This window comes from Taeniopygia guttata, chromosome 2, assembly GCF_048771995.1.
Source record: "Taeniopygia guttata chromosome 2, bTaeGut7.mat, whole genome shotgun sequence".
NCBI classification, from domain to species: Eukaryota; Metazoa; Chordata; class Aves; order Passeriformes; family Estrildidae; genus Taeniopygia; species Taeniopygia guttata.
In genome coordinates, this window is record NC_133026.1 from 13,842,906 (window position 1) to 13,868,032 (window position 25,127).

Consider the following 25,127-nt stretch of genomic DNA (forward strand, 5'->3'; position numbering starts at 1 on the left):
ATATTTGTAACTGAGGATTTTAGAGTTTGTATTTACCTCCTGGTGTACTTGTGTGATCTTAGTTGATTTTCAAAACAGAATATGGACTTGCTTCCCTTTTGATCTTTTCCCCCTCTCCCTTGGTTTCTAATGAATATTTTCTGTAGTGCTGCACAAAACACTGAGTAAGGATTACATTAAAATACCAGCACTAGCAGGTAAAAACATGTTCCTATTTGAATATCTGGCTCTTATAATCTATAGTGCCCCCTCTCTTTGTGTGGGCTGCTTTGCATTATTAACAATACTGTAGATTATCACAAAACCAAAAAAACCAATACTTTGTTCACCTGAGAAAGGAAGTGTTGCTGTAAATTTCCAAGGAGCAGAATTAGACATCTTCTATTCTGTCTGCTTACGCCTCTAGCTTTTCCTAAAAACAGTGTAACCACCTTTTACTGTGTTACAGAACTGGATGGGCATGGTGGTTTTTCCTCTAGGTATTTGAGCTTTCATTCCTACTCAATTCTTGTTGTGTCTTGCTGTGAACTTTTACATTTTTTTTTAGAGGAAGAGGACTGTTAGTGCTTATCTTAAATTATCAGTTGTCATTAAAAACATAGTGGTATTTTCCATATTTACTAGTAGAGATTCACACTGTATTTGAATGGTACCAGAAATTATTTAAGTTACATTTTTCCAAATTTGAATTCCAAAATTTTCCTTGGCTCTAAGGATTTTATTACTGCCAAGTTTAAATTCCCAATTTCCTGACAAATATTTTGTTATTTTAAGTAAAAATAAAAACTGAGTGAGCAAACTGATATCTATTTCCTGGTGTACTAAAAAATGTGCATGTTTTTACTACTCTAAAAACAGGGAGTTGATTTAGAGTTGATAATATGTAATCAAGAGACTGCTGATTATTTGTTACCCTGTGGCTTGACTCTTAAAAATTTGTGTTTTCAGTTGTGAGTATAAAATAAGAATAAGAAGTAGGATGCTTTCAGTCTGTTAGAAAGTGCCAGTCCCCTCTGCTGTCTGTTTTTCCTTGCCTTTACATGGAAAGCAAGTTGTCTCATATTCTCATGAGATGGAGCTGTAATACCATGAGAGCAAAACCATGCATGCATTGGTCTTTCCATAGTGTCAGTTTACTTTGGGCTGAGAGAGAATTCAAGTAGTATTAAGTATTCCTAATGCAATGATGAGAGCAATCCATCTGTTTCCAGCAGCATCCCCTCTGAACTGGAGCCTTGCTCTTACCTTGAATTTTAACTAACTCTGTAAACCTAAGGATAACCTACATTTGAATGCCAGACACTCAGCTGTACTTTACTGTATATTTTATAAGGCTTGTGGGAAGCTCGATGTAAACTTTCGTCTTAGGTAGTTTCCCAGCTGACTGGTACGTTGAATTAATTGAGAATGGGAAGGGCTGGTTCAATTCATTTCCATCCCTTGTATCTCAGTCATTTTCTGCAACGATGCATAAGGATTGATTGCCATAGCAACAGTGTTTTAGCTTGTACTACTGTGAATGTGGTTAATGATAATAGAATTATCTACTCATTTTAAATCCTGTTATATTATTAGGTCATCTGAGCCATCCTCTTGCTATGTATTCAGTTATTCCCTGTAGCCTATCTTGTAGTTCTTTTTCCATGCTGCTTTTACAAGTGTTGAGCAGTGGGGATTCTGCTTCTTCCCTTGGGAGACTTTAGAAATCTGATATATCACTCCATTAAGGACCTTTTCCTGATATTTAGCCTCATTTTACCTTCTTTCTTCCAGCTATATGAATTTGTACCACATGGAAGTTCTGTTCTTATCTTTTTCCCTATCCAGTATTTAATCCTACTTATTTACCTGTGTAGAATATAACAAGCTGAATATTTGTGTATTTTGCATAGGATTTTCTTATAGAAAAAAGCAGGTTTATAAATACATCTTTTGTTCTTCTTTACTACCTCATTTAGGCAGGAAACGCCCTTGTACTTAGCTACTATTTAGATTACCTGAACTGCATAGACAGAAAGCTTCCAACTTTCCCATGTTTAACTCTGTTTGCTGCAGCCTATGCACCACTGGATGGGTGGTTCTTGTATGTGCATCTGTGCCTCGCTCTGCCTGATGTTAACAGTGGTCTCTGGTGAGTGGGAAGATGTAGTTTTTTTTCACATAAAGCTGAGAGATGTTCCTTCATCCTTGCTACAAGTCAGCAGAAGTCCCTTATCTCTCTGTCCTTGTATGGCCAGGCTGACAGTGGATGAGCATTGGTATCTCTGTTCTCCTCCACATCCACAGGTTGCACTCTTCCACTCTTGAAATTTACTGTGTTTCTAAATCCTTTCTTCCTACATGTTTTTTCCACCATAAAGAGAAATATTTTCTAGTCATGTCCAAAGAGACATACAAGTGCAAATGCAATTATCTTCTCCTCTTCAGGCATTTCAAACTCTGTGCTGTGTGTAGGTCAGGCAGACCAGAAATCAGTTTAAAACAAATAAAATACAGTATTTTTGCATACAATGGGACTGTGGGTTACTTGCCTATATATTGCATCATTGGTCCACTCCGTGTCTGCTTTCTCCAGTGTTGTTGTGGAGCTGCTAAATAAGACAGAGAAGTAATGTAACCTTTCCAGTAATCTGTTGTTTTCACTGCTACTTATGCTTTTTGACTAATTTTCTTCATTAATATTTGATGTCATACTGTTGCCCATTTTCTCTTGTTTTATTCATCTACAGTATAAAGAAGTACTTATTACATTAATATTCATCCATACTACCCCAAGAGGGCAAAAGACTAAAGGGAATTGCTATTTAAAATTACTTTTAGAGCTAAACTTGATGCGAAATTATTTCATACTGCAGTTAAAACCAGATACATTAAATATACATCAGTATTATCACAGACTATTTAATGTATGGTTATTTTTCTTGGGTTTTTTTGTGGTTTATTGGTTTTTGGTTTTGAGAGGTGCTTCTTTTTCCAAGATTCTTCCCTTTGAAGCTTAGGCTAGATTGCATTTCTCAGAATTCTTTAACTTGCATTTATTTGTTTCAATTTCCTCAGTCACCAGGCTTCTCAGTCCACCAGTGTAATATAGTGAAGTCTCACAAAACTCATGGATCATGTTTTAATAGATGGTTTTAAACCTAAGTTGTATTTTACTGGCAAATTTCATCACTTTGTTTTAACTTACTCTTCCACTCTTTGGAATACATGTGTGCAAAAGAATTTTGTTATTTATTTTTATTTTAACCAAACTGCAAAAAGATTCTAAGTATTAATACTAAGGAATCATTCTGAGCCTGTAAATAGATGAGGCTAGACCACAAAAAAGAAGAGTAACCTTCTGATTACATTAAATGAAAATTCATAGGTTTTGAACTAATCTGTTTTGTTTCTTCCTGTTTTTTCTTCAAATCTTATAATCTTATGAGAACACCATGAGCTTTATTAACTTCAGTGAGGAGCCTTTGAGTCTTTGTCACAGAATATTCTAAATTTTTTTTCTAAATTGCTTTTGCCTTTATAATAAATCAGTTTTAATATATCATGGCCTTTACCTTGTCTCAGAGGTCCACTCTCCGATTCACTCTTCTAGTCCTCTAATGATAAAGCAGATAATTTTCTATTTCCCATCTAGTCAGCACTGGTAGGTCAGTATTGTCCTTACACTGCCCTCTGCAAGAGCCAGAGCTGGCCGTAGTGAGGTGCTGGACTAGCCCAGCTAGATTGTCTGAAACGTGATGTGTTCTGTGACGCTGGAAAGTGGAAATGGCCAAAGAACTTGCCCAGGGATGTAGAGAAAGAAGCTCTCAATGCAGCTTGATTTCTGAAGTCACTTCTTACTGAAATCCTAGCATTTGCTTGTTCTTCAGGTTTCTTCAAGGTTTCCTTTTATCGTTTGAATAAAAAAGCTTCAGAACGGGAAGGTAATAGGACTTGCTTCCATCTGGTTTCCTAAAAGTATTTTGTTTTCCAGGTTCGGAAAATAGGTGTGAAGAGGTAAAGCAAAATGAACATTTTTTCCTGGATGTCTTAGACTGAACTAGTTTCATTGATTATTCATGTTTATTTTATGACAGTTCATGTTTATTTTATTGAGTTTTATCAAGTTGATTGTTAAAATGTTGGTTCTGTTATCCCCAAGTTGGTGTTTCCCTAAGTTGTGCCCCCCTTCCAGCTGTCCCTCGAGGAATCCCCTCTCCTTGCTCCACACCCATCCACACCTGTCCAGGCAACCGTGCCCCTTCTCTCCTGCCCATCAAAGCAGCCTTGCCCCTTGTTCTGGAAAGTTCCCTGTCATTCATTCCCCAAACCAATCCTTAACTGAGTCCTTTCTCCTCCCCCCATCATGATTGGTTGTTATCCTGAAACCCCACCCCAAGTGTTACCCCATTGGGTGTCCAGTTGTCTCCACCCCTGTTTTGTAATGCTTTAAAACCCCATGCGTTGAAGCGCTCAGGGCTCTCCTTGTCTTGGCTCCTTTGACGTTGGTTCTCTCTCTGCATCCCGACCCCTTCAATAAGCCAGGTGGATTCAAGACCTGGAGACTCTCCTCTGCCCTCTTTACCCTGCCTTGCCCCCTTGGAGAGCCGCTTCTCGGGCTAGAGCTGTGATAGTCTAAGGTTCTGTCCATGGCTTTGCCCCAGCCAGGGCAGTTCCTCACTCTTGTCACTGCTCCAGGACATCTGAGAGCTAGCCCGGGCTCTCGTAGGCAGTGGCAATTGATTGGCTCATCTGGGATTCAAATGTGATTTTATGGGAAATTGAAAAGTTCATGTACGTTTTGAAACCTTCAACCTCGCTTTAGCTAGTTTGTAACTGAATAAGTGACAACTAAGAAAACTTTGTGTTGAAATCAGAATGTGGAGTTTAACAGTATTTATGTTTTTGGGATTTAGCATTGTCCATGCTTTTTTAATCCTAATCAACAAACAGTTTTCTGGTTCCTTACTGAATTTTGTTCCAGCAAATGTTACTGTTTACCTTCAGAAAGTGTTTATGTAGGCATCTATGCATAAAGTGCTATGAGTGATGAGAAGCATTCAGGTACATGCTTCTCTAATGTGTCTATGACTTCTTTATTTTCACCTCTTTTTGGGTGGGATGGATGGAGAGTAATTTGACCATAAGATGTGGTTTCTTTTCCCTTTCTGTTCACGCATCTTAACTTTTAATACATTCAAGAAATAGAATTTAAAAGCAGAGTTGTGCCTCTGTCTTAATTTGGTCTCCTCTAAGGAAGATGGGAGAATTTTAGTAATTCATATGGTTGTTTAGTAACTGCTTATGTGGTGACAGATAAAGTTCTGCTGTAGATTAGAAACTTGCAGGGAAAAAACAAATTACAGAAAATAGGTCAGCAGTGTGCAAGGGCAGGAGGGATTTATTCCTGGAAAGCCTGCTCATTTTGAAAGAGAGGGAGTTGCTGATGTAGCGAGTTCAGTGAACAAGACACAATTATTTAGATTAGTTGAAAATAGGTAGTGTTTGAAGGAGGTAATAAAAGAGGGATGATATTAAAAGAGAGATGGACATACTGCAAGTTACTGAATATTGAAATGAGTGCCTTGAGCTGCTTTTGGGACTGCAGATGAGCAGTATCCTTTCAAACACAGTCTGAGGCCAGAGCAGTAGAGACATTTTCAGTCGTCTCTGCTGCTGAAAGAAGCAGTCTTGGCCATGCTTTGCTTCCTCCCTTGTGTCTCCCTAAGCTTTTATGAGGCTGTTAATTAGACTGAACTGGACCAGCCTGGGAAATGTAACCAATTAAAATTGTTTTTATTAAACATTAATTTTAATTTAGATCTTTTGTATAATGATACAAATGCTTGAATAAACTGAAAGGAGAAGGTGGACAGAGGAATCCAGTGCCAGACATGACCATCTGGGGAGGGGATAAGAGGAGACTGCTGCTTTCAACAACCCACATCTGTGGTTTGTGCTAGCCTTGCAGGATAATGAAATGCCAGGCTGAGGTGTTATTATGGGCTGCAGGATAGAAACACAATTGCTTGGAAATACTGTACCACCATCACACATACTGAATTCAGTCCAAGCTGCTCTGACTTGGTGTAGAAAAGGAAGGGAAAGAATTGCAAATGGAAATAAGATCTCTGAGAAGAAGTTTAAAAAAACCTAATTTTATTGAGGAGCAGGGATCTCTTCTGTTGTCACAAATGATAATAAATAAGTTATTTCTTGAAATGCCCTCCTTTTTGTAACATGTAGTTTATGAAGAGCTTCTGGAGCTGTGCTTGTAGCAGTTGTGTGATGTCCTACACTTTGTTCCTTGGGACATTTTACACAAAGAGGTTGTCTTTGGTGGTCCCTGGATAGCTTAGTGAGTTGGTGATGATGAAGTTTGGCTGTTGATGATGATGAAGTTTTGTGTATCATCACATGTTGTGTAAGGGTTTTGCATGGCAGTGAGTGTGCTGATGCAGGCCCAGGACCAAAGTGCTCCAAGGGAGCTGTTCCCAGCCTTTCTCTAGCTCATCCTCCAAGAGGTGAGGAGGCCTTCTTGGTTAAGTTCAAGAGTACATGTACATTTACATTTTTCTTAAACTAAGTCTCTGTGTATCTCAGAGACGTCACCCAAAACTGAAAGCTCAAAAATTGGGAGAAAAATCTTTGGTGCCTCGATTTCCTCAAATAAATAATTTGGAGAATAATCTTTAATCATCTTCCTGTGGGTGCAGTGAAGCTACAGTTATTATTGTCCATGAACTGCTTTTGCCATAATGTGCTGGAAGGCGCTATGGAAGTATTGAGTAGTATTTATTTTAAATTTGATTTAATGCTTTTGATTAAAAAATGAATAAAATTGTCATAGACCAGATTGTAACCCTGTAGGCACTTGGAATGGAGTGTTTGTAAATGAAGCATTTACTGAGAAGTTTGAAATTGTTTTTCATGTTGATTTCAACAAAACAAATTGAGCAAAGGACAATGAAAAATGCTATAGCATTTTCTGTTATTAAAATAGTGAATTTGTTTGGTGCCTAAGGTAAAATCCATGTTGTGCAAAAGACTGAAAAAGAAAATTTTACAGCATAACAGGGAAACTCAATTGAAGCAATTTTAGTGGAGTTTCTCAGTGGAATGAGGTGTAAAAAAATCCGTAGAATGCAACTGTGAATTCAGCAAAAGAGAAGTAGAAGATGAAACTGCAAAATGATGAAATCTCATCACTCAAAATTTCATAGGAGCTCAGAGCAGGCTTGGGTGCCTTGTCCCTCTGCATCAAGGCCAGGTGTCCTGCATCTCCATTACAATGCTGGTGCTCCCTTCTGGGTCTTCCTTCTCTGGGACATGGGGCCAGAACCTTGCCTGGTTTTGTCCTTTTAGGGAAGGAAGAGCTGAAACAGTAAGACCTAACATTAAGAGCACGTTAGGGCTCCTTTAGCTCAGGTGTGTTTCTCCATCTACTTGATATATAACACAAAAGACCTTTTGAAACAAGATGTATGGTTGTTTTTAGTTTTAACCAGTATGAATATAAATTTAAAAAGTTATAAATCAAAGCTGTATGTTAGCAAATCCTAGCAAATGAGAAGTGGAGGTAAGTCACTGTCTAAATGAGAGGAAACCCGTGGATTTTTCTTGAAGCAAGATGATAAGATATTAAAATATCAGTGGAATTGAGGACATCCATGTTAAGTTTGCTGATGACACCAGGCCATGAGGTGTGGCTGACACATCTGGAGGGAATTGGATGGGCTTGAGAGGCGGGCACATGCAAACCTCATGAAGTTCAACAAGGGCAGGTGAAGATCCTGAGCCTGGATTGGGGCAATCCCAAGCACAAAATATTGGCTGGGTGAAGAGTGATTTGAGAGCAGCTCTGAGAAGGACTTGGGGGTGTTGGTTAAGGAGGAGCTGGACACGACCTGAAAATGTGCATTTGCAGCTCAGAAGGCCACACATGTTCTGAGCTGCATCCAAAGCACTGTGGGCAGCAGTGAGAGGGAAGTGATTCTGCCCCTCTGCTCTGGTGAGATCCCTCCTGGAGCACTGCATCAGCTCTGGGGCTTCACATCATAAGAAAGATGCAGCCCTGATGGGACAAGTTCAGAGGAGGCCATGAGGATGACCAGAGAGCTGGAGCGCCTCTGCTGTGAAGACAGGCCCAGAGAGTTGGGGCTCTTTAGCCTGGAGAAGAGAAGGCTCTGGGGAAACCTTATAGCACCTCGTAGTACTTAAAGGGGGCTGACAGTAAAGCTGGAGAGGGACTTTTTACAAAGGCATGTCATGTAGGAAAAAAGGGAATTGCTTCAAACTGCAAGATGTTAGGTTAGCTATTAGAAGGAAACATCTAGAGAAGTGGATGATCCATCCCTGGAAGTGCTCAAGGCCAGGCTGGATGAGGCTCTGAGCAGCCTGATCTAGTGACAGGTGTTTCTTCCCATGGTGAAGGATTTTAGCTAGATGAACTTAAAGGACCAGTTCAACCAAAACCATTCCATGTTTTTTATGGTTCTTTGGCAAAACTATTGGGGGGATTGTTGGTAACACAAAACCAAAAGCTTTCAAAGTTGCATTTTCTAAAGGAGATAGAACTCAAAGAATATGTTCTAAGTTTAAACTCCCACCAAGGTATAGACTTTTGCCTTACTGGAAAACAGATATTTTAATCAAATTTTTAAAAAGCCAAGTCTTCAGTGAGCTTTCTGATGTCATTTCTGAATGGTCCTGAGCCATGCTGAGAAAAATATCCAGAATTGAATTTTGTTATTAAGATGCCTGTGTGAGTAAAATGATGTTTTGTGTGATGGGGAACAGAGTGCTATACTTATACCTTGCTTCTAAATTGACTCTTACATTCAGTGCTCCAGGGGATTGAACTGTTCTGTACTTGGCTGAAGCTAGCGAAATCCTTGCATGCTGATACAGATCTGCAAATCAAGCAACAAGGGACCATTTCAGATTAAAAAAAAAAAAAAGAAAAAAAGAAAAAAAGACATGGATAAGGATAAAAGAGCTATGAGACCTGTTTGAAAATTGCCTAATGACAAATTCAAGTTGCTAAATAAGAAATGCTTTTTGTATCTTTGAAAAAAAATCCTCAGAAGAAAATCACGGTCTTTGAAAATGTGAGGTGAATAATAATATATTCAGGAGTGTTACAGGGAAAAAGTGAAGTTATTAATACAGAATTGTCTCCTTTTCTTTGTCTCAATATCAAGGGGAAACCATGTCATTTATCTATAATACATCTCTGAAGAAGTCTTTTAGATCTCTAAACTTATAGGTGGAGGCAGGTACACTAGATTTTTCTGCAGGGAAAGTGTGTCCCAATTTCATGCTTTCATTGTTATTTTTTTTGGCATTTAAAAATCATGCAGAACTTAATGACTTCTTTTTTTTTCCTGGTATCTGTATACAGAATGAACTAACTTGTCAGATTAAAGGGAAAAACATTTAAAATTCTATTGCTCTACATTAGTTACAAGCAGGTGAATTCAGTGTGGATCTATTTATAGGAGAACTAATGGATGTGCCCAACTTGACCTACTTTAGGCTACTCAGAAAAAAACAATGTAGTTGTAGCACTGCCATGTAATGTGTTTTTTTCCTACCTTAAGAACAAAAAGATGTTTTTGTTGCTGTGGCCTTCTAAATACATATGTATATTTATAAACATATCTATATATCTATATATCTATGTATATGTTTATTTCCTGGATGCCATAGTAACAATCTATGTTAGGAATATATTGTGAAGTTTTTTTAGTTCCATAAACATTAACTTCTCCATATCAAATGAATGCTTCTGGTCTTGAAATCCCAGAACTTTATTACCTGGCATCGTGGAATAGGAAGAACTCAAGTTCTAAAAGAAAATTAGACTTCATTTAGTAAAAGTCACCTCTGTTGTGAAAAAATTCAAATGAAGCACCCTCTACCAAAGCAGGGGCAGTTTCCCCTCTGTGGGTAGGTATTACATGAATTAGCAAGAGGTCATCTATAGGAGCAGTGTATGTATCAGTTACCACAATGAAAGGGAAAATAAATTGTATATGAAGACATCAACCAGAGTGTGTTTGCTACATGCCAAGTGCTACACTTATGTTGGTTCACCATGTGGGGATGTCTCTGTAATTGGGGTAATTCCTGCATTATGCAAGGTAGATGATAACCAGGCCTGGCCTTTGGGCTGAACTTTTCAGGGGAATTTGATTATACATTGACCTATAATTGTAGCCTTGTTTCAAGTAAAGCTGATAACTATTTCCTTTAAAGATACTTCCCATGATTCTGACATCTAAGTAAGACTTTGAATCTGTATTTAATATGAGCCCTAATATTTGTTTTACACTGGCAGATCTTGGTGGTCTGTATGTCAGTCTGTGAATTGTATGAAAAGGGTATAAAATTTCAGAGATTTGAACATGGAAATATTTTGTAGATAAGCCTTATTTAAAACAAACAGAGAGCAGACTTACACCTGTGAAACAGATATGTTTTGAGTTCTGAAGAAAAACAGAAGATGGAATAAAGACTGTAACTAGGCAGTTACACAAAATGAACCCATTTTTAAGGCAACAATCCATTAGAGGTAATTTGTTATAGTTGTACGTGGGTCTGTGAGAGTGTTACTTCTCTTTGTAATACTATGGACACATCTATAATTTGGTATTGATTAGATCTTCAGAAAGCTCTTTGGATATTTCATTTAATATTAAAAGTGTGACAATCCATGCTTTATATATTTCAAACATGTATCACATGAGAGGTTAGTGCTTTATTGTTGCATCTAATCTTTTGGTTGATTTTATTACTGCATTTGGTTTTAAAGAATAATTTTAGTGGGCTCCCCAACAGGCAGCACTATAAGTGCTGGGAAGCCTTGTCTGGTCCTGCCAAATCTTTTCTGGCTACTCTTGTTAGCTGTGGTTGGTTTTACTTACAAGCTGCTCTGTGAGTGGTCTGACAAATTCATTATGTGATGAAATGCCTTGAGTTTCGTAGTTCTTCGTATAATTGGCATCTAATAAAGTGTTTAAAAAATAGGTTATGCAGTGCAGGTGTTACTAGGTGCTAAGAAAAGGAAGATAAGAAGCACATCTCGTATCTTCGAACAAGAAGCTTTTTGTGGCTTAGCATTCTAAGCTGCTGCTGAGACATTTGAGATCCATTTTAATATTTCTGCTTTTCAAAGTGTCACATCCAAGGGTCTTTTATTTGCCCTTGCATGCATGTAATATTATCCCCAACACGTTTATAAAGAAATGCACTTTTGAGTGATTTTTGCTGCTATCATACAGCAAGTCAGTGTAAGAAATTAGAAAGGACCCAATATTGCCTTCATTTTAAGTCTCTCTTTAATATAATGAATATATATCATCAAGGTACTTTTTCAAGTTCAATTTGGCAACACTTTACTCATTTGCCGGTGAACAGAAACTTAGGGCACTGTTTTGCTATCATTATATTATTTTGTAATGTACTATGGGTGTTGTAGTGGTGCATATTATATGTGGACTTAGGGCTGTTGTAAAATGACCACAAAAATAGTTTTGTGCTCCAGAAATATTTGAGTCTTCCCTAAAATGTCTTTTAAATATGATCTGGTGGGAACAGTTACATATTTTTGTTAACCACTTGATACTTGCCATCTGTAGAGGAACCTAGATGTATGGATTTGTTCTGGTAGCTATCACTTCGCAGCACATCTCCTCCCTCTGCCTCCCACCCTGGACTGTCAGTGGTTCTGGAGAAGTCATTGAAACAATCCAGAGTTGAATGACCTCAGTCTGGGGAAAAAAAACAAAACCCTGTAGTTTTCAGGCAAACAACAAATATAGTCTGTGAAATACAATTACAAAGTTCACTGTGAAATGCTGGAGAATCAGTGGTGCTATAGACATTACTGATGGGCTTTTTTCTATCAGATCCCATTTGGTGCTGTTTTCCTTGTATGGGGTTGCCAAGTTGCATGAGTTTGCAATTTTTGGCTAGTAATTTTATCCCTTTTCCTCAATATTATTTTCTCTGCTGGTAGGCAGAGACTATTCAGATGCAGGAATTAAGAAGCACGTTTGAACAACAGCAAAAAAAACTTTTGATTTTTAATGCATTTCTTGCTGTTTGTTGGTAAGCTATCATTGTAAGGACAGACCCAGGATTTTCTTGACTATGAAGAAGCAAAAACAGCAAAATGTCTCAAGTTAAATTCACTAGCAGGAAAGCCTAACATACTAAAGCTCTTAAAAGACTCTCATACTTTTTGGTGCTGTCTGCAATGCCTACTGTAAAAAGAATTAACTACAGCATAATCTAATAAAAATCTTTTTTACTGGAAGCTCTGCTATGTGGCCAAGCAGTATTTGTGTTGTGCTCCTGCCACCAGCCTGGCTTGCTGTGTGATAGAGGTGTGTGCCACCAAATCATTACAGAACATATGTGTGTCATTTCAGTGATGCATCACAGGTTGTTGAGCCCCCAAAGACCACTGATTCCAGTGAACCTCTAAACTGATACACACTGCAGAGTAACTTGGATACCACAGGACTTGTTCAGCTGCTATTAGTATTGCCAGGTTTTTCTTACATGTTTTAAGAAGTCATTATGAATGAAAAAAGTTCTAGTTATTCAGAATTTAATGAATTATCACACATGTTTGCCAAAGGAAGGTTGTATCAAATTAGATTCATTGGCTCTCTGGTGTTTGCTTTTTGGACAATAGGAAATCAAATTCATCTCTCTTTAAATCTGTAAAACCATTTCCTTTTAAGGCACTTCAAAACAGAAATACTGCCATTGTAAAGCCAACCAGGCTTAAGGCTCAGCTTGATCAGTTTAATAAATGGGAAATAAGAGATGATTGCCTGTGATAGCAGGGAATGAATTTGATATTCATCAGAGACCTGAGAAATCCCTTCCATTCTGCACTCCTCTATGTCTTATATGATATCTATTCACTGATTCGACTGAGCAAGGCAAATTTCATTTTAGTGTAGTGAGGCATATAAAAACTATGTGAATATTGTCATTTCCAATTGCAGGGTGACCATCCTGCAGAAGGACGTGAGTAACATAAGGATTATTGAGATGTAAAGAGAATATTAACTTGTATATATATGTGTGGGTGTGTGTGTGTATGCACAAATAAGATTAAATAATTTTTGCACACCTTTTTTTTTTGTGTTTAAGTGGATGATTTAATGTAAGATTTCTCTCTCCCTGGATTATTGGTAATAGCAGTGCACCAGGTACAGGGCTGTCGTGAATTACACAAAGCTCTCACCTGATTATTTGTGCATATATATGTATGCTAAAGAGGGAACATAACCTATTTTTTGTATTCAATATTTTTTGGGTTTTCCCCATGTTGTCTTTGTAACTGCTCTTCAGATTTGATTGAAAATTGCCATTCTCTGGAGATTTGGCCGGTTAATCAAAAAGTGAGAACATTAGCACAAAAGCCTGATGCTGGTGTATTTGTGCTAGTTAAGACACAGGAAAAGAGGTCTCTTAGGAGCTGTTTCCCATCAAGTGCGATCATACAGAGAGAGGGAGAGCCTACTTTATGTTGCAAGAACCAAACAAACATTTATGAAGCACAGCTGCCAGGAGACTAATAGTGAATATGTCTCTTCTTCCATAATCATTGCAGAGAAGTGCAATAGACTGAAAGGGGAAATACGAAGGGAAGGGTATATTTTAATAGCAAAAAATTTATTTAATTTGTGTCTTGGCAGAGGACAACAATATTGTCAGGAGCTTGTCATTATAGATAATCTGTTCTCTGCAGTAAAATCTAAAGCACCTGTTGGGTGTTTGAGCCTTTCAGTTTGGTATTTACAGGACTTACGCTCACTGTGCTAAAATGTAAAGAAATTAAATGGTAGAAAGCCAACAAGCCAGTGTCTGATGCTCCCTGGGAAGGTAAATCTCACTGATGCTCACTGAGGCAATGCAGAGTCTTGGGCCCCACAGCCACTACTGAGGGACTGAGCTGACTGAATACCATACTCATATATGGTATTAATACAGGATGCAGAAATAACATTATCACACCTTATCAGTATTGTATCAGCTGAATAATATCTGAAGTTTAAATTGGTAACATTCTTGGAGAAGTGTATTGAACAGAGATGGAGTGGGAAAGTGCTTCTTTGAAGATGAAGTTGTGGATTAATTAGAGGCAGGAGCTGATATTTTGGTAATGGACATTAAAATTTCCAGTAAGACAGGGAAAGCATGGCTAGTTTTGAGCTTTGGCAATTACATTAGACAGATTTCATTCAGAAATTTTCTAAGAAAATGTAATTAAAATAACCATTTGGGTTCCTATATATTGGATAAAATTCTGTTGGCAAGGATACTGCTGACATTCTTTAACTCTGCAGATTTTGTAATCCTAAGTGGTGATAGAGCCTGTCTTCAAAAATAAAAACCCAATTTGCAACTTTTCATATGTATTTCATTAACAGTGTGCAGGTGAACTGTGAAATGGACCTTTTTATAGATAGAACTTTTAGCACTAATAGTCCATTTTGAGCAGTTAAGATAATTTTTCAGTTTTTGAGTCATTAATTTTATTACAGAACTTAGAAAAGTAATGATTTCTTTTTATTTTTCAAACAGTGGGAAATTTTACACTGAGCACATCAAGATATGGAGAAGTACATTGGAAGAGATGCTTTAAATTTTCCTCTATGCTGTAAAGATGAAAGGATCTTTTAATTACTCATTTCAATTTTGGAAAAAAAAACATATTCAGTCTTTAGTAGCTGTACATTAAAAACTGTATTTTTTTATATAGCAGGTATCAGTGGTTTTATGTCGAGAAAATAAATCTTAGACTTCTGGGAGCTTGCTCAAATCAGTTATTTCTGAGAAATATCTGCAGTAATATCCAAGTGGGCTCACAGAAACTTTCTTGCTCTGTTAAATGTCCTTTTGCTTGTTTACCTCATCCAGGTCAAATTTGCCTTTCAGAAGAAAACTGCTTTCCAAATAGAGAAATAATTGCTTGATGCAAGGATTTTCACAGCTAGTTAGTTACTTTTCATAGTAAATCAGAATTTTAAGTCAAATCCCTCTGCAGGTGTCCAATTTTTCCCTCTGTTCACTTCGGTGTAAATCAAAATCTGTGTTATTTTGAGAAGAAAAGAGAGTCTGATTACTGTAATATTAAAGATTTTTAAAAGGGTACAGCATACATCTGTTGATCATGGCAGTAGTGCTTTCATTAGGATTATGATTGCTCCTCTAAGCACCTGTTTATGGGCACATGCATGTTTCTGATACAGATTTGTCTGCTGTCCAGGAAAAGCCAGACAGAGGCGTGTGGGAGCTGCTGTTTCTTAATTGCTTGGATAACTGACAGGCACTGTGGTTCCAAAACTTGCTGTGTTTATGATTCTTGAAACAAAAGGCACAAAATGTAGATGTGATGGTGCCAGATAGCATCTGTTTTACGTAGCTTTTGATTTGCAGTTTCTGATTTGTTATACCCCAAGACTGGGAGGTGCATAGAGGCAGGAGGCAGCTGAGTTGGCTGTTCTGGCTGCACTCGAGGTCAGGCAGAGGGGATGCTCCTCTCCTTGGCAGGAAAAGCCTCCAGACCACCAGGTGGGACAGAAAGAAAGGAAACAGAATGTCCAACAAATGGAGAGGCCTAGGTCTGGTGGGAGCAAGAGCAAAGATACTTTGGTTTGGGAAGGGTGGGAAGAAGGGTTTGTACAAGTATTTAGCTCAAGTGTTGCACAGGGAGCTGTGTCCCAGGAGGCACTGAAGGCATGGCTATCAAGAGCAAGCCCAAACAATGGCTGCAGACACTGAGTGGGGCAAGGGGAGTTTTGTTTACAAACTTAAAGTAGTCAAGAGAAAAGCTTTTGGGGCTAAAAATGATGAAGTGTAGGACCCTAGTGTTACTAAATGAATGATGCTTGCATTGTACATATATAGATGTCTGCTAAAATGACACAGCATAAAGCCAGACATTTAAGTTTTGGCAGAGGCATGTCTACAAATAGGATGTTGTTTCAGTCTCTTCTTCCGTGTATATATATATATACATATGTATATATATATATATATATATATATATATATATATATACACACACATATATATATGTATGTATATACTTCTTGCATCTTTGCTTGGAAAAACCACGCATGAAAATTTGCCAAAAACCATTGTATTAATAAAGTCATGTTCATCTGTGATGAGCTTTTGTCACAAGTGAGATTCAAAATTTAGTTTTATCAGCAAATCTGATGAATAGTTCTCTTTAGGCTAGTAATAGCTTCATTGCAAAAAAATACATATATTTCTACAACCAGCACAGTCTTTAACTTCAAACCAGGAAACCCATGGTGACAGTGATTTGCAAGATGCTGTATGAAACAAGGTGTGGAATACCTCTTTTCAGTATGAAACAGCTCCAAATGTTCTGATTTTCCTTTCTAAACCTTTTTGCATGTGACTTTAGAATTGGCATAGAGATTTGAATATTTATTTAATTTTAAACTTTATGCAGTGGTACATACAGAACTTCAGCTGAAATTGTACACATTTCTAGGCAGGTTCAAGATGCTGGTTAGCCTTTGAAATGTATTACTTACCTTGTGCTTAAGAGAGGGAGATGACAAGCGGGTGCATGTTAATGCCTCCTGAGACACAGGATCATCAACCTTCCAAGTAGCTTGGCCTCACAAAGCGTGCTGCTTTCCAGGGTGCAGAAGGCATATCCACAGCCCAGGGAAGCCTGGTGCATCCAGCCTCCTTCTTTTGCAGATTCCACGTGGAAATCTCAACTGGACATTACCAACTGTCTGTGCCTGCCTTTAACATCTCTTCAATACTTTAATAAGTTGCCTGACTCTGTGTGCTAAACTCATAACCTATCATGTATTATTTCACTGACCTGGTTGCTCTGGTTCTGTCTGTGTTTGAAACCTACTGTTCACACTGTAATATTTTCTGTTTGATTACATGGGTATTTAAAAGTATAAGCTTCCAATTATTATCATACACATAAGAATGGGTTTAGAGCTTCTTACTGGAAGTCCTTGAATTACCCTGATCTAAATTTGAAAGTACGGCATTCACAACTTTGACATTAAAGTTATACATTTGGTGAATAACATATGTACTTTTTGGAAAGAGAAATTAAAAATAAAATCAATTGGTTAGCATTAGAGCCTCACGTAGCTCTTTGATGTCAGCCTTCTCTGGCAAGCTATTAATAAAGGCCGTGATAAAATGTTTGAAAAGCTCTTGGTACTTCATAGAATTACAGAAGCTGCATTTTCTTACACTATTTTTAAGTCTTTGCAAATGAGCCTCAGTGATCTGCCTTGTGTGTTCAGTCAAGCCCCCTGCCCACAGAGAGCCTGGGAGGAGTTTCCCCAAACACTGCTGACCATCAGCTGATTTTATGCTTTTGCTTGTCAACCTTCTTAAAAAATGCTGACTGTGATAGCTTCTGTAACATGGCTTCTATAACTGTAGTAGAATTATGATATAACACTGGCCAAACTATAAATATCATTGCAAAATGTTTAAAGCGACAAAACCCAATTTTGAACAGTTTCAGACAGTGGAAGCACAGCATTTCCCCTCACATGTGGTAACCCCAATAATCTGAGAATAGCAGAATATCATTACTAAAATGAGTTAATAAAATTAAATGTAGATTTAATTTTTTTTTTTTAATATCTAGGATGAAGATCGAACAGAGGAGGACAACAGCAGAGTTGAGCCTGTTGGACATGCAGACACTGGTTTGGAGAATGCTACCAATTTTTCCCTGGAGTAAGTTACTGGCAGAACATATTGTTTTAAAAAGTCTTTAAGATTGAACACAGACTAGTGAAGTACTCAGAATAATGAGTGATACTACTCTTAAGAAAATGGGGCAGTCTTTTTTAGGTTATATGTCATATTGGTTTTAAAAAATGGATCTTTTTAAAACAAATTTTAAACCCTTTAAAAGCTTGTATTAAAGATGAACATTGGAAACTTGACATAAGTGCTGATGCTACAGTAGATTTTCTGCCTCAAAGAAGATGTTTATTTGATGGAACTTTGAAAACTTGACAGAAGGAATAGGGTCAGTGCTAATACAAATAGATCAACAGACAAGAATTTCAAAGGGGAAAATCTTAATTCTGATCACTAATTCAGTCTCTAGGAAGATGTGTCACAATCACAAGTTGTGTGGTTAAAGACCTCATACTTCCGGATGGATCAAAACTGGTGTTTTGTTAGCTCCACCTAATTTAAAAATACAATCACTGAATGATATTTTATGTCATCAAAAGATACAGAAAACTTGACCTTTTCCATTTCATTGGAAAGAACTGATCCATACCTTGTTATGGAGTTAATGAGAAAATATCCCTTCTAGCCTTAAATTAAATCTTTTAAATTTATTAACTTAAATTTTAGATAAAATTAAATCTTCTGCTCCTGTTATTTTTGAATTAAATTATGAATTAGGGACAGAGGTTTTAAATGTTAGATAAAGATCATGGTGACATCTATTAGGCTGTAGAGCATGCATTTTACTCGGTTCCATTTACAAAATCTGTTACATTGTAGATTCCAAATGCTGTTTCCTAAATAGAATTTGCAGAACTTCTGTCAAATGTAATGTTTCCTGTTGTTGCTTTTAAGTAACTTATTGACTTCTCATCATATGCTACTTCATTTATGTTTTGTTTTGATCTCCTACTTCTTTGTGTGTTTGTTTGAAGCAGTTGGCCCAAACTTCTGAGAAAATCAGGAAGCCAGATTGAAAGAATCTCTCTTAGGGAGTTATCATTCCCTCTTTTTTTCTGTTTTACAGAATTTAACATTGGCATTCAGGATAGATTTAAAAAAAAAAAAAAAAAAAGTGTAAGAAAAATGAATGCAAAGATGTTAAATGTGTGTTTTGAACAAATGAAAAACAACTGACTCAAGCACTAGAACAAGCTGAATGGTATACGCTGGATATGGAAAACAAGTGGTTTTTTTTAAAAAAAATTTAAGCCTTGCTTCCACTTAGGCAGTTCCCGGTGCATCACACAGATTCTCACTTGTTCTCTCTCTTAGCCCTTAATTTTCTTCTAAGCTAATAGCAAAGTCAGAAGAAGTTGATCATAGAGACTCACAGGCCTATCAATAGCAAACAATGTCTTTTACAGTTCCTTTTGGGGGCTGGAGGAGTTGCTTGAACACTAGTTAATGAAAACTTAACCTTAACATTCAGTGATAAGGAAATGAAGTCAGCCTATACAGAAGTTGCACATGGAACAGTATGAAATGCTGTATTGATCTCAGTCTTAAAATACTGGTCTATGTCTGAAGAACAACAGGTTTTTGGCTGAAGTCTCTCTGCTCTCCTGGTGTTGCACTACTTTCTTGAGCTTACAGTGACAATAAGGATAGAGAGCTTCTATTCATATTGTTTAAAAATCAAGGCAAAAATTCAGTCACCGATTGAGGCATACAGCAAATGTAAAGGCTACCTTAAAAATACATTTAGAAAATTTTATGTAGGGCAAATATAAAACAAACTGTAAGTCCTGTGTTGACTTTCCAACCATATGTAGTCTGGTTATTCTCAAGTTACAGATTAAGAGCTCCAAGCTTTCATGATGGGCCACCATATGATCAAGAGCTTATTGAAGGAAGTAGAAAATTGTTTACTGCTATCACAGGGCATTTGTCTTGCTCTTTGCTCCATTTTGAGATTAAATGTTATTTGTATTCTTATGAGGAACAAGCTTTTCAATGATCTGTTTGTATATATATCTAGTGCCAGGAAATATGGAAAAAGTATGTAATACTAGAGAGAGGCATAAGCCGCAAATTTAGATTGTGGCTTCTGTTCAGATCTCTCACTTCCAGTTTTATTGAGAGGTTTGGCTTTTTGCATATTATTTTCTCATTTATGTGTTTATAGCTCTTTATGGTTCATGGGCTATATTCCACCTTTCCAGATGTGGGCATGTTTCAAACACATTAATAGATTTGTTTTAAATCTGTTTCTACAATTTTTACATGTCTCTTTCTGAACCTGTATTTTCTTCTGCTGCTTTTTTACTCACTACAGCAAAATTTATAATTGAGAACTAGATGCATGGTTGCTTCAGGGGACGTCTGGTTGGTTTTGAATGTTACAGTTAAAACTTTGGAAACTTTGCTTAGTAAGGAGATGCAGGATTCTTCCAGTAAAATAAATGGAATTACAATAAAACAGATTAATATGTATTAAAACTGGAAGGATTTAGCCAATTAAAAATTTAATAATTCTCATTTAATTATGAGGTAGTTATGGGAAAGCTAATATAAAAAAATTAGCATTGGCTCCAAGGTAAAAAAGTAAAGCGTGCTAGTGCTATGATGAGCTTTTAGGTTTCTGAGGAAAAATTGTGTGAAACATTTAAGGTATTTCTACTCAGTGGTCAGTTATCTTTAGAATAAGAAAGAAATAAAGCAATATATATGCATGCAGTGGTGATGATGAGACATATTTTTGTGTATTCAGCTAAATTAAAAAAAAATTTTCTCGGTTCTATTAATTGAAGTATTTTTGATGATTGATCTCCTTTCATGCCATCAGATTAATATTCAGGTACGTAGTATTCAACAATGCTTTCATCACCATGACCTGGTTTCTGGAACGGTTTTGTTTTTCTGTGTATGTTTGTGTGGGGTTTTTTGGTTCCTTCACGGTACATGTTCACATTCCCTCATTCGTCATTGTCTCACAGTGATATGGTAAAGCTCGTCGAAGTCTCCAATGACGGCGGGCCTTTGGGGATCCATGTAGTGCCTTTCAGTGCCCGAGGCGGAAGGTAATGTATCGTGTAGGATTTTATTTCATTGCGATTTGCTGTGCCTTAGCTTGGTCGTGTTAATTTTTGTGCTGTGTGCCTTTGCCCTCTGTAGAATATTGTCTGTTTTTCAAGAGGCAGTCTCACTGATTAGGAAAGGAAGAAATGCAAGTTTACTGACTCTGTGCTTGGAATGGACTCCATAGTTCAAAGGTTCTGCTTGAAGGAGTTAGAATTTGGTGCTGTAATCTTGGGGTAAACTGAAGAATAAAGACATTTCCCTTTGGTTTTCTAAAATGTATAAACTTCTTCCTTAATTCAGGTGGATATTTGCGCAACATTTCCCTGCGTACTGTTTAAACCACACGTTTCCAAAGAGCAGCAGGAATCTAAACCAGAGGCATCCTATGCTTTTGCTTCTTAAGAGTAGGAGAGAAAACAATTGCCACACTTTCAAAATTTCATGTTACCCCATCTGTTGGGGTTAAAATGAAGTAGCAAAACCAGTTGAAACAATCTGGTTTTGGGGAAAAGTGGACCTGTTTAATAGACTGAAATGGCTGAAGTTTGATTGTCTACCCAAAAAAACCCCAACACGTGTAAAGAAAGTAGTTTACATTTAAAAATATAATGTGGGGGATGTTATTAATAAACAGAATACATAATCTCTAATGCTTAATTTGCTAATGCAGAGTTTTAGTGTTTAGGGTCATGAAGATAATCTCAGGAAAAAAAGCTAAGCTTTTGTATTAATTAGTGATGGATTTGGAAATTTTAATAACTTTAAAAATGATAATTTCTCAGCAACATATGCAAATTTTATACTGGTATTGCACATTCTAAGTACATAGTGTATTTTCTTTCTTAAAGGAAAAGGGGAACAAATATATATATATCTTAAAAATAATCTTTACACATGAAAAGGGGTGTTATGTTCTCATGTCTGTTGTCTCACTAGCAATTTCAGTTTTATAATTAAAAAATAACAAATTAACCAAACTAATTTTCTGTACAAGTCTCAAATATTAGTATGCTATTTTCAGAAATACTAGCATATTTTAGGTATTTTACCTTCTATACCAAATATCTTCATGGGATTTTAAACACAGTATAAGAGCTCTATTTGCAGTTGTTACTTAAAACCCAGTGCTTTCATAGTATGAACTGTTCATACACTGACATGTATTATGAGAAAATGTAATTTGTTTTACTTTAAAGTTACTTTTTCTAGGGACTACAAGTATTAAGAGCAAACTTCTGTTAAGTGGTGAATTCTTCTCTTCATAATCTGAAATTTAGTAAATTCAGAGTGGGGATGGAAAGGGCATGAATGAACATTATTTCAAACATAACTCAGAAGTAAATCCGATAGAGTTAGGCATGGTTGAAATGTTCACACAGTTATCTGGGATTTTGACAGTGTGAAGGCCAAGGAAAAGACTGGTTTAAGAATCTCAGCTGCCTACTAAGTACTTCTTTAATAAAGCTGATGTTAAAATATGTATTTTGACATTTTGAATAAGAATTTTAACTTGAGTAAAATTTGCTTCCAGCCTATGAACGTAGTTGTCAAGTCTGAGGCAAAGCTTAAACTGTTCATACGTAATGAGACCACGTTAAAGAAAAAAGCCATAAACACAGAAATAAAATATGTATTTTTTAAGAAAGAAATTTAACTATGTCATAGAAAATTATATTATAAAGTTTTAATACAAGAAAGCCAATCTTAACATAGATGTTTCAAATCAGGACATACTGGAAAAGCAAATTCTATTACAAGGGAGACAGTTTTTATATTAAAATATATCCATTTTTTCTTCATACTGCTAGAACTCACTTCATTGAAAAATGAACCATAGGTGTAATTGCTGAGTTTTTTTGACCTTCCACAAAATAATCTGCTGAAGAGGGGAAACATTTGGTTCCATGTCTTGAAAGTGTTGGGGAGGATCTAGAACATTTCCAAAAGTTTTCTGCCATGCCCTGTGTGTTCTAATGAAGGAAAAGCAGAGTTCACTGCTTGGGATTGATTCTAAGTGCTTGTGTTGTGCTGCTGCTTTACTGTCTGCATACCCACGCCTCTGCATGCTTTCAGGTAGGATAAACACATTTTTCTTCAGCTGCCTCCAGTGTGGGCAGGGAAAGGAACACACCCAGGTTCAGGTTTGAACCAATTGGTGGGGATTTGGTTAATTTTTTTCCCCCTCCTGGTTTCCCCCTTCTTTGGAGCAAATAAGACACATTTGTTTCTCCTTTTGCTAGATTCAGAGGGAGAGCAGATGCATGGCAGGGATCTTCTGCTTCCTACTTATTTCTCACTGTAGCACATGGCTACTCTTTGTTCCTCCCCTGGCTGCAAAAAATAATTCTCCCTGCTACAATCAACCTACAACTCCCTGCTTATAATAACTTAATCAGGGGATGTGCTTAGTAGAAACCTAATTATAGAAAACCAAACACAGGATTGAGTAAAGACTTTGAGGGATGTCCAATATTAATAGATCTCATGTCATATAGATTGGTCCACTGTCCCATAGTTTTATATTTGCTTGCTGTTCAATCCCAGTTATGCTATGCTTTCAATTACTTTTCTTGTAGTTCCTTTCTCTTGATTTTGAAAATGTTGTCCGATAGTCAATGGTTATTAAATCAATAGATCGAAAAAGTGTAAAAAAATACTATACAGTTCACCTTTTTTCCTCTATGCAATAATCAGGAGCCTTCTCCCACCAAAGAATTCACACCAGAAAATCCCTCTCTAAGGAAACACTCCAAAACTATAAAAATTATGTGCCATAACTCTGGTCTTTACTTCTATTGAGAAAATATTTGACTTTTTCATGGTTTTTGGAGGGTTTGGAATAAGAATCCTTTGAGTACTAGCTTTTGATCTTGAACAAAATCTGTAAAGGTCTCTGCCTCATCTATATAGATGCTACAAATTATGTCTATTCCCAGTAAAACTGAGACTTTTTAAATAAAAAACCTTGTATTTCTCTGGGAAAAGTATTACCGATTTGTAAAGACATGGTGAAACTTTATGTATATGTTTCCTTGTTATTTTTCTGGTTTTGCCTCTAGAAATGTATCTGTCTTTATTGGCCTATTTGATCATATGATTTTATTAGCAGATTTAGTTCACCTTATCAAAAGGGAGGAGGGTATACATATTCATCACCTTATGGTTGTGCATTTTTTAAGGATAAAAGTTTTGTTTGTAAACCTGCTGGCACATTTTTGCAATGGCATAGATGCAGCGTTTAGCAGAAAAAGAGGCATGAAAATGAACGTAGGATGAAGGAAGAAGAGAAGGCAAGTACCAAAGCATTCAGATAAGAGTAGGAAAAAGAGGAAATGAATGAGAGAAAAATATGAAAGGAAAGAAAACAGTAACTCTGTGCAAAATTGCTATACTACCAATCCTTCCTTCTTATTAGGTGCTCAGAGACAGAGCAAACAGTCCCTTAAGAATCTCATTTGAGCAGCCTGGATGATGTGGGATGTTCTGTTGATGTTTAAGTGAGGATGCACCAAGTTCTCAGAAAGCTCAACAGTAATTATAGCATAATTTACCATTATCTGGCCTCTTCTGCTTTCAAAATCTTCTCAAGCTCTATACCCTAGCAGCTCTTCTGAAATCCTGCCATGTCTGTCTTTGGAAAGAGATTCAATTGACACAAGGAATATATGAGAGAACATCAGAAATCTCTGTGAATAATGATATGGAAATCAGAGTCCCATAGTCCCAAGACTACTCTGAAGTCTACTTAGTAAAGCAGAACCAAAAAGGATTTGGATATTCGTCTGAAAACCCTACAATGAACATCCACTAATAAGTATCAGACATGTTTGATACAGACAGGTATGCACAGCTCTGCCAGCTTTTCTTCTGTTGAAGCATGCCACAAAATCCATGATTAAGTGTACATCTAAAACCTGCAGGTAAAAATGTTTTTTGTTATAGATCCTAAATGTCTTAAAATATTAGGAAGTCTCAAAAGAAAGAAAAAAAGAGAATTTTTGTCAGTTTAAATGACAAATTTAGCAGGTTTTGTTAAAAAGAAAGAAAAACTTCAAATGGAGGTGGGCATTTAAACATACACAAACCCTAATTACCATTACTAGAAATTGAATTTTTTTATACTCTGTTTTAAATTTTTTTTTTAATTGGAAATATTATTTTTTTTCCTAGAGTTTATTAATTCACCTCATGTGTCACTGTAAAAATTTTAGTCTTGTACTCAAGGTACAAAGAAAACTAAAGTAATATCTAATGGCCATTGTCTATAGTGAGAGTCCATAATACTGCCTTCAAGGTGCCTCTCTAATGATCATATTCTCTTTGAT

At 36.7% G+C, this 25,127-nt stretch overlaps 1 protein-coding gene across 20 annotated transcripts in view; it reads left to right on the plus strand.

Annotated features, from left to right (window-relative positions):
- The window catches only part of PARD3 (par-3 family cell polarity regulator), a 442,797-nt gene that overhangs the window by 205,933 nt on the left and 211,737 nt on the right, over window positions 1-25,127 (plus strand). For 17 of the 20 annotated variants that reach the window (XM_030264342.4, XM_030264359.4, XM_072925341.1 and 14 more), the window contains 2 exons: window positions 17,678-17,769; window positions 20,718-20,801. In XM_030264342.4, the coding sequence (XP_030120202.3) occupies window positions 17,678-17,769; window positions 20,718-20,801 (176 nt within the window). Of the gene's footprint in view, window positions 1-17,677; window positions 17,770-20,566; window positions 20,579-20,717; window positions 20,802-25,127 lie in introns of all 20 variants that reach the window. The other 3 variants (XM_030264350.4, XM_072925346.1, XM_032746619.3) reach the window with 2 other exon arrangements.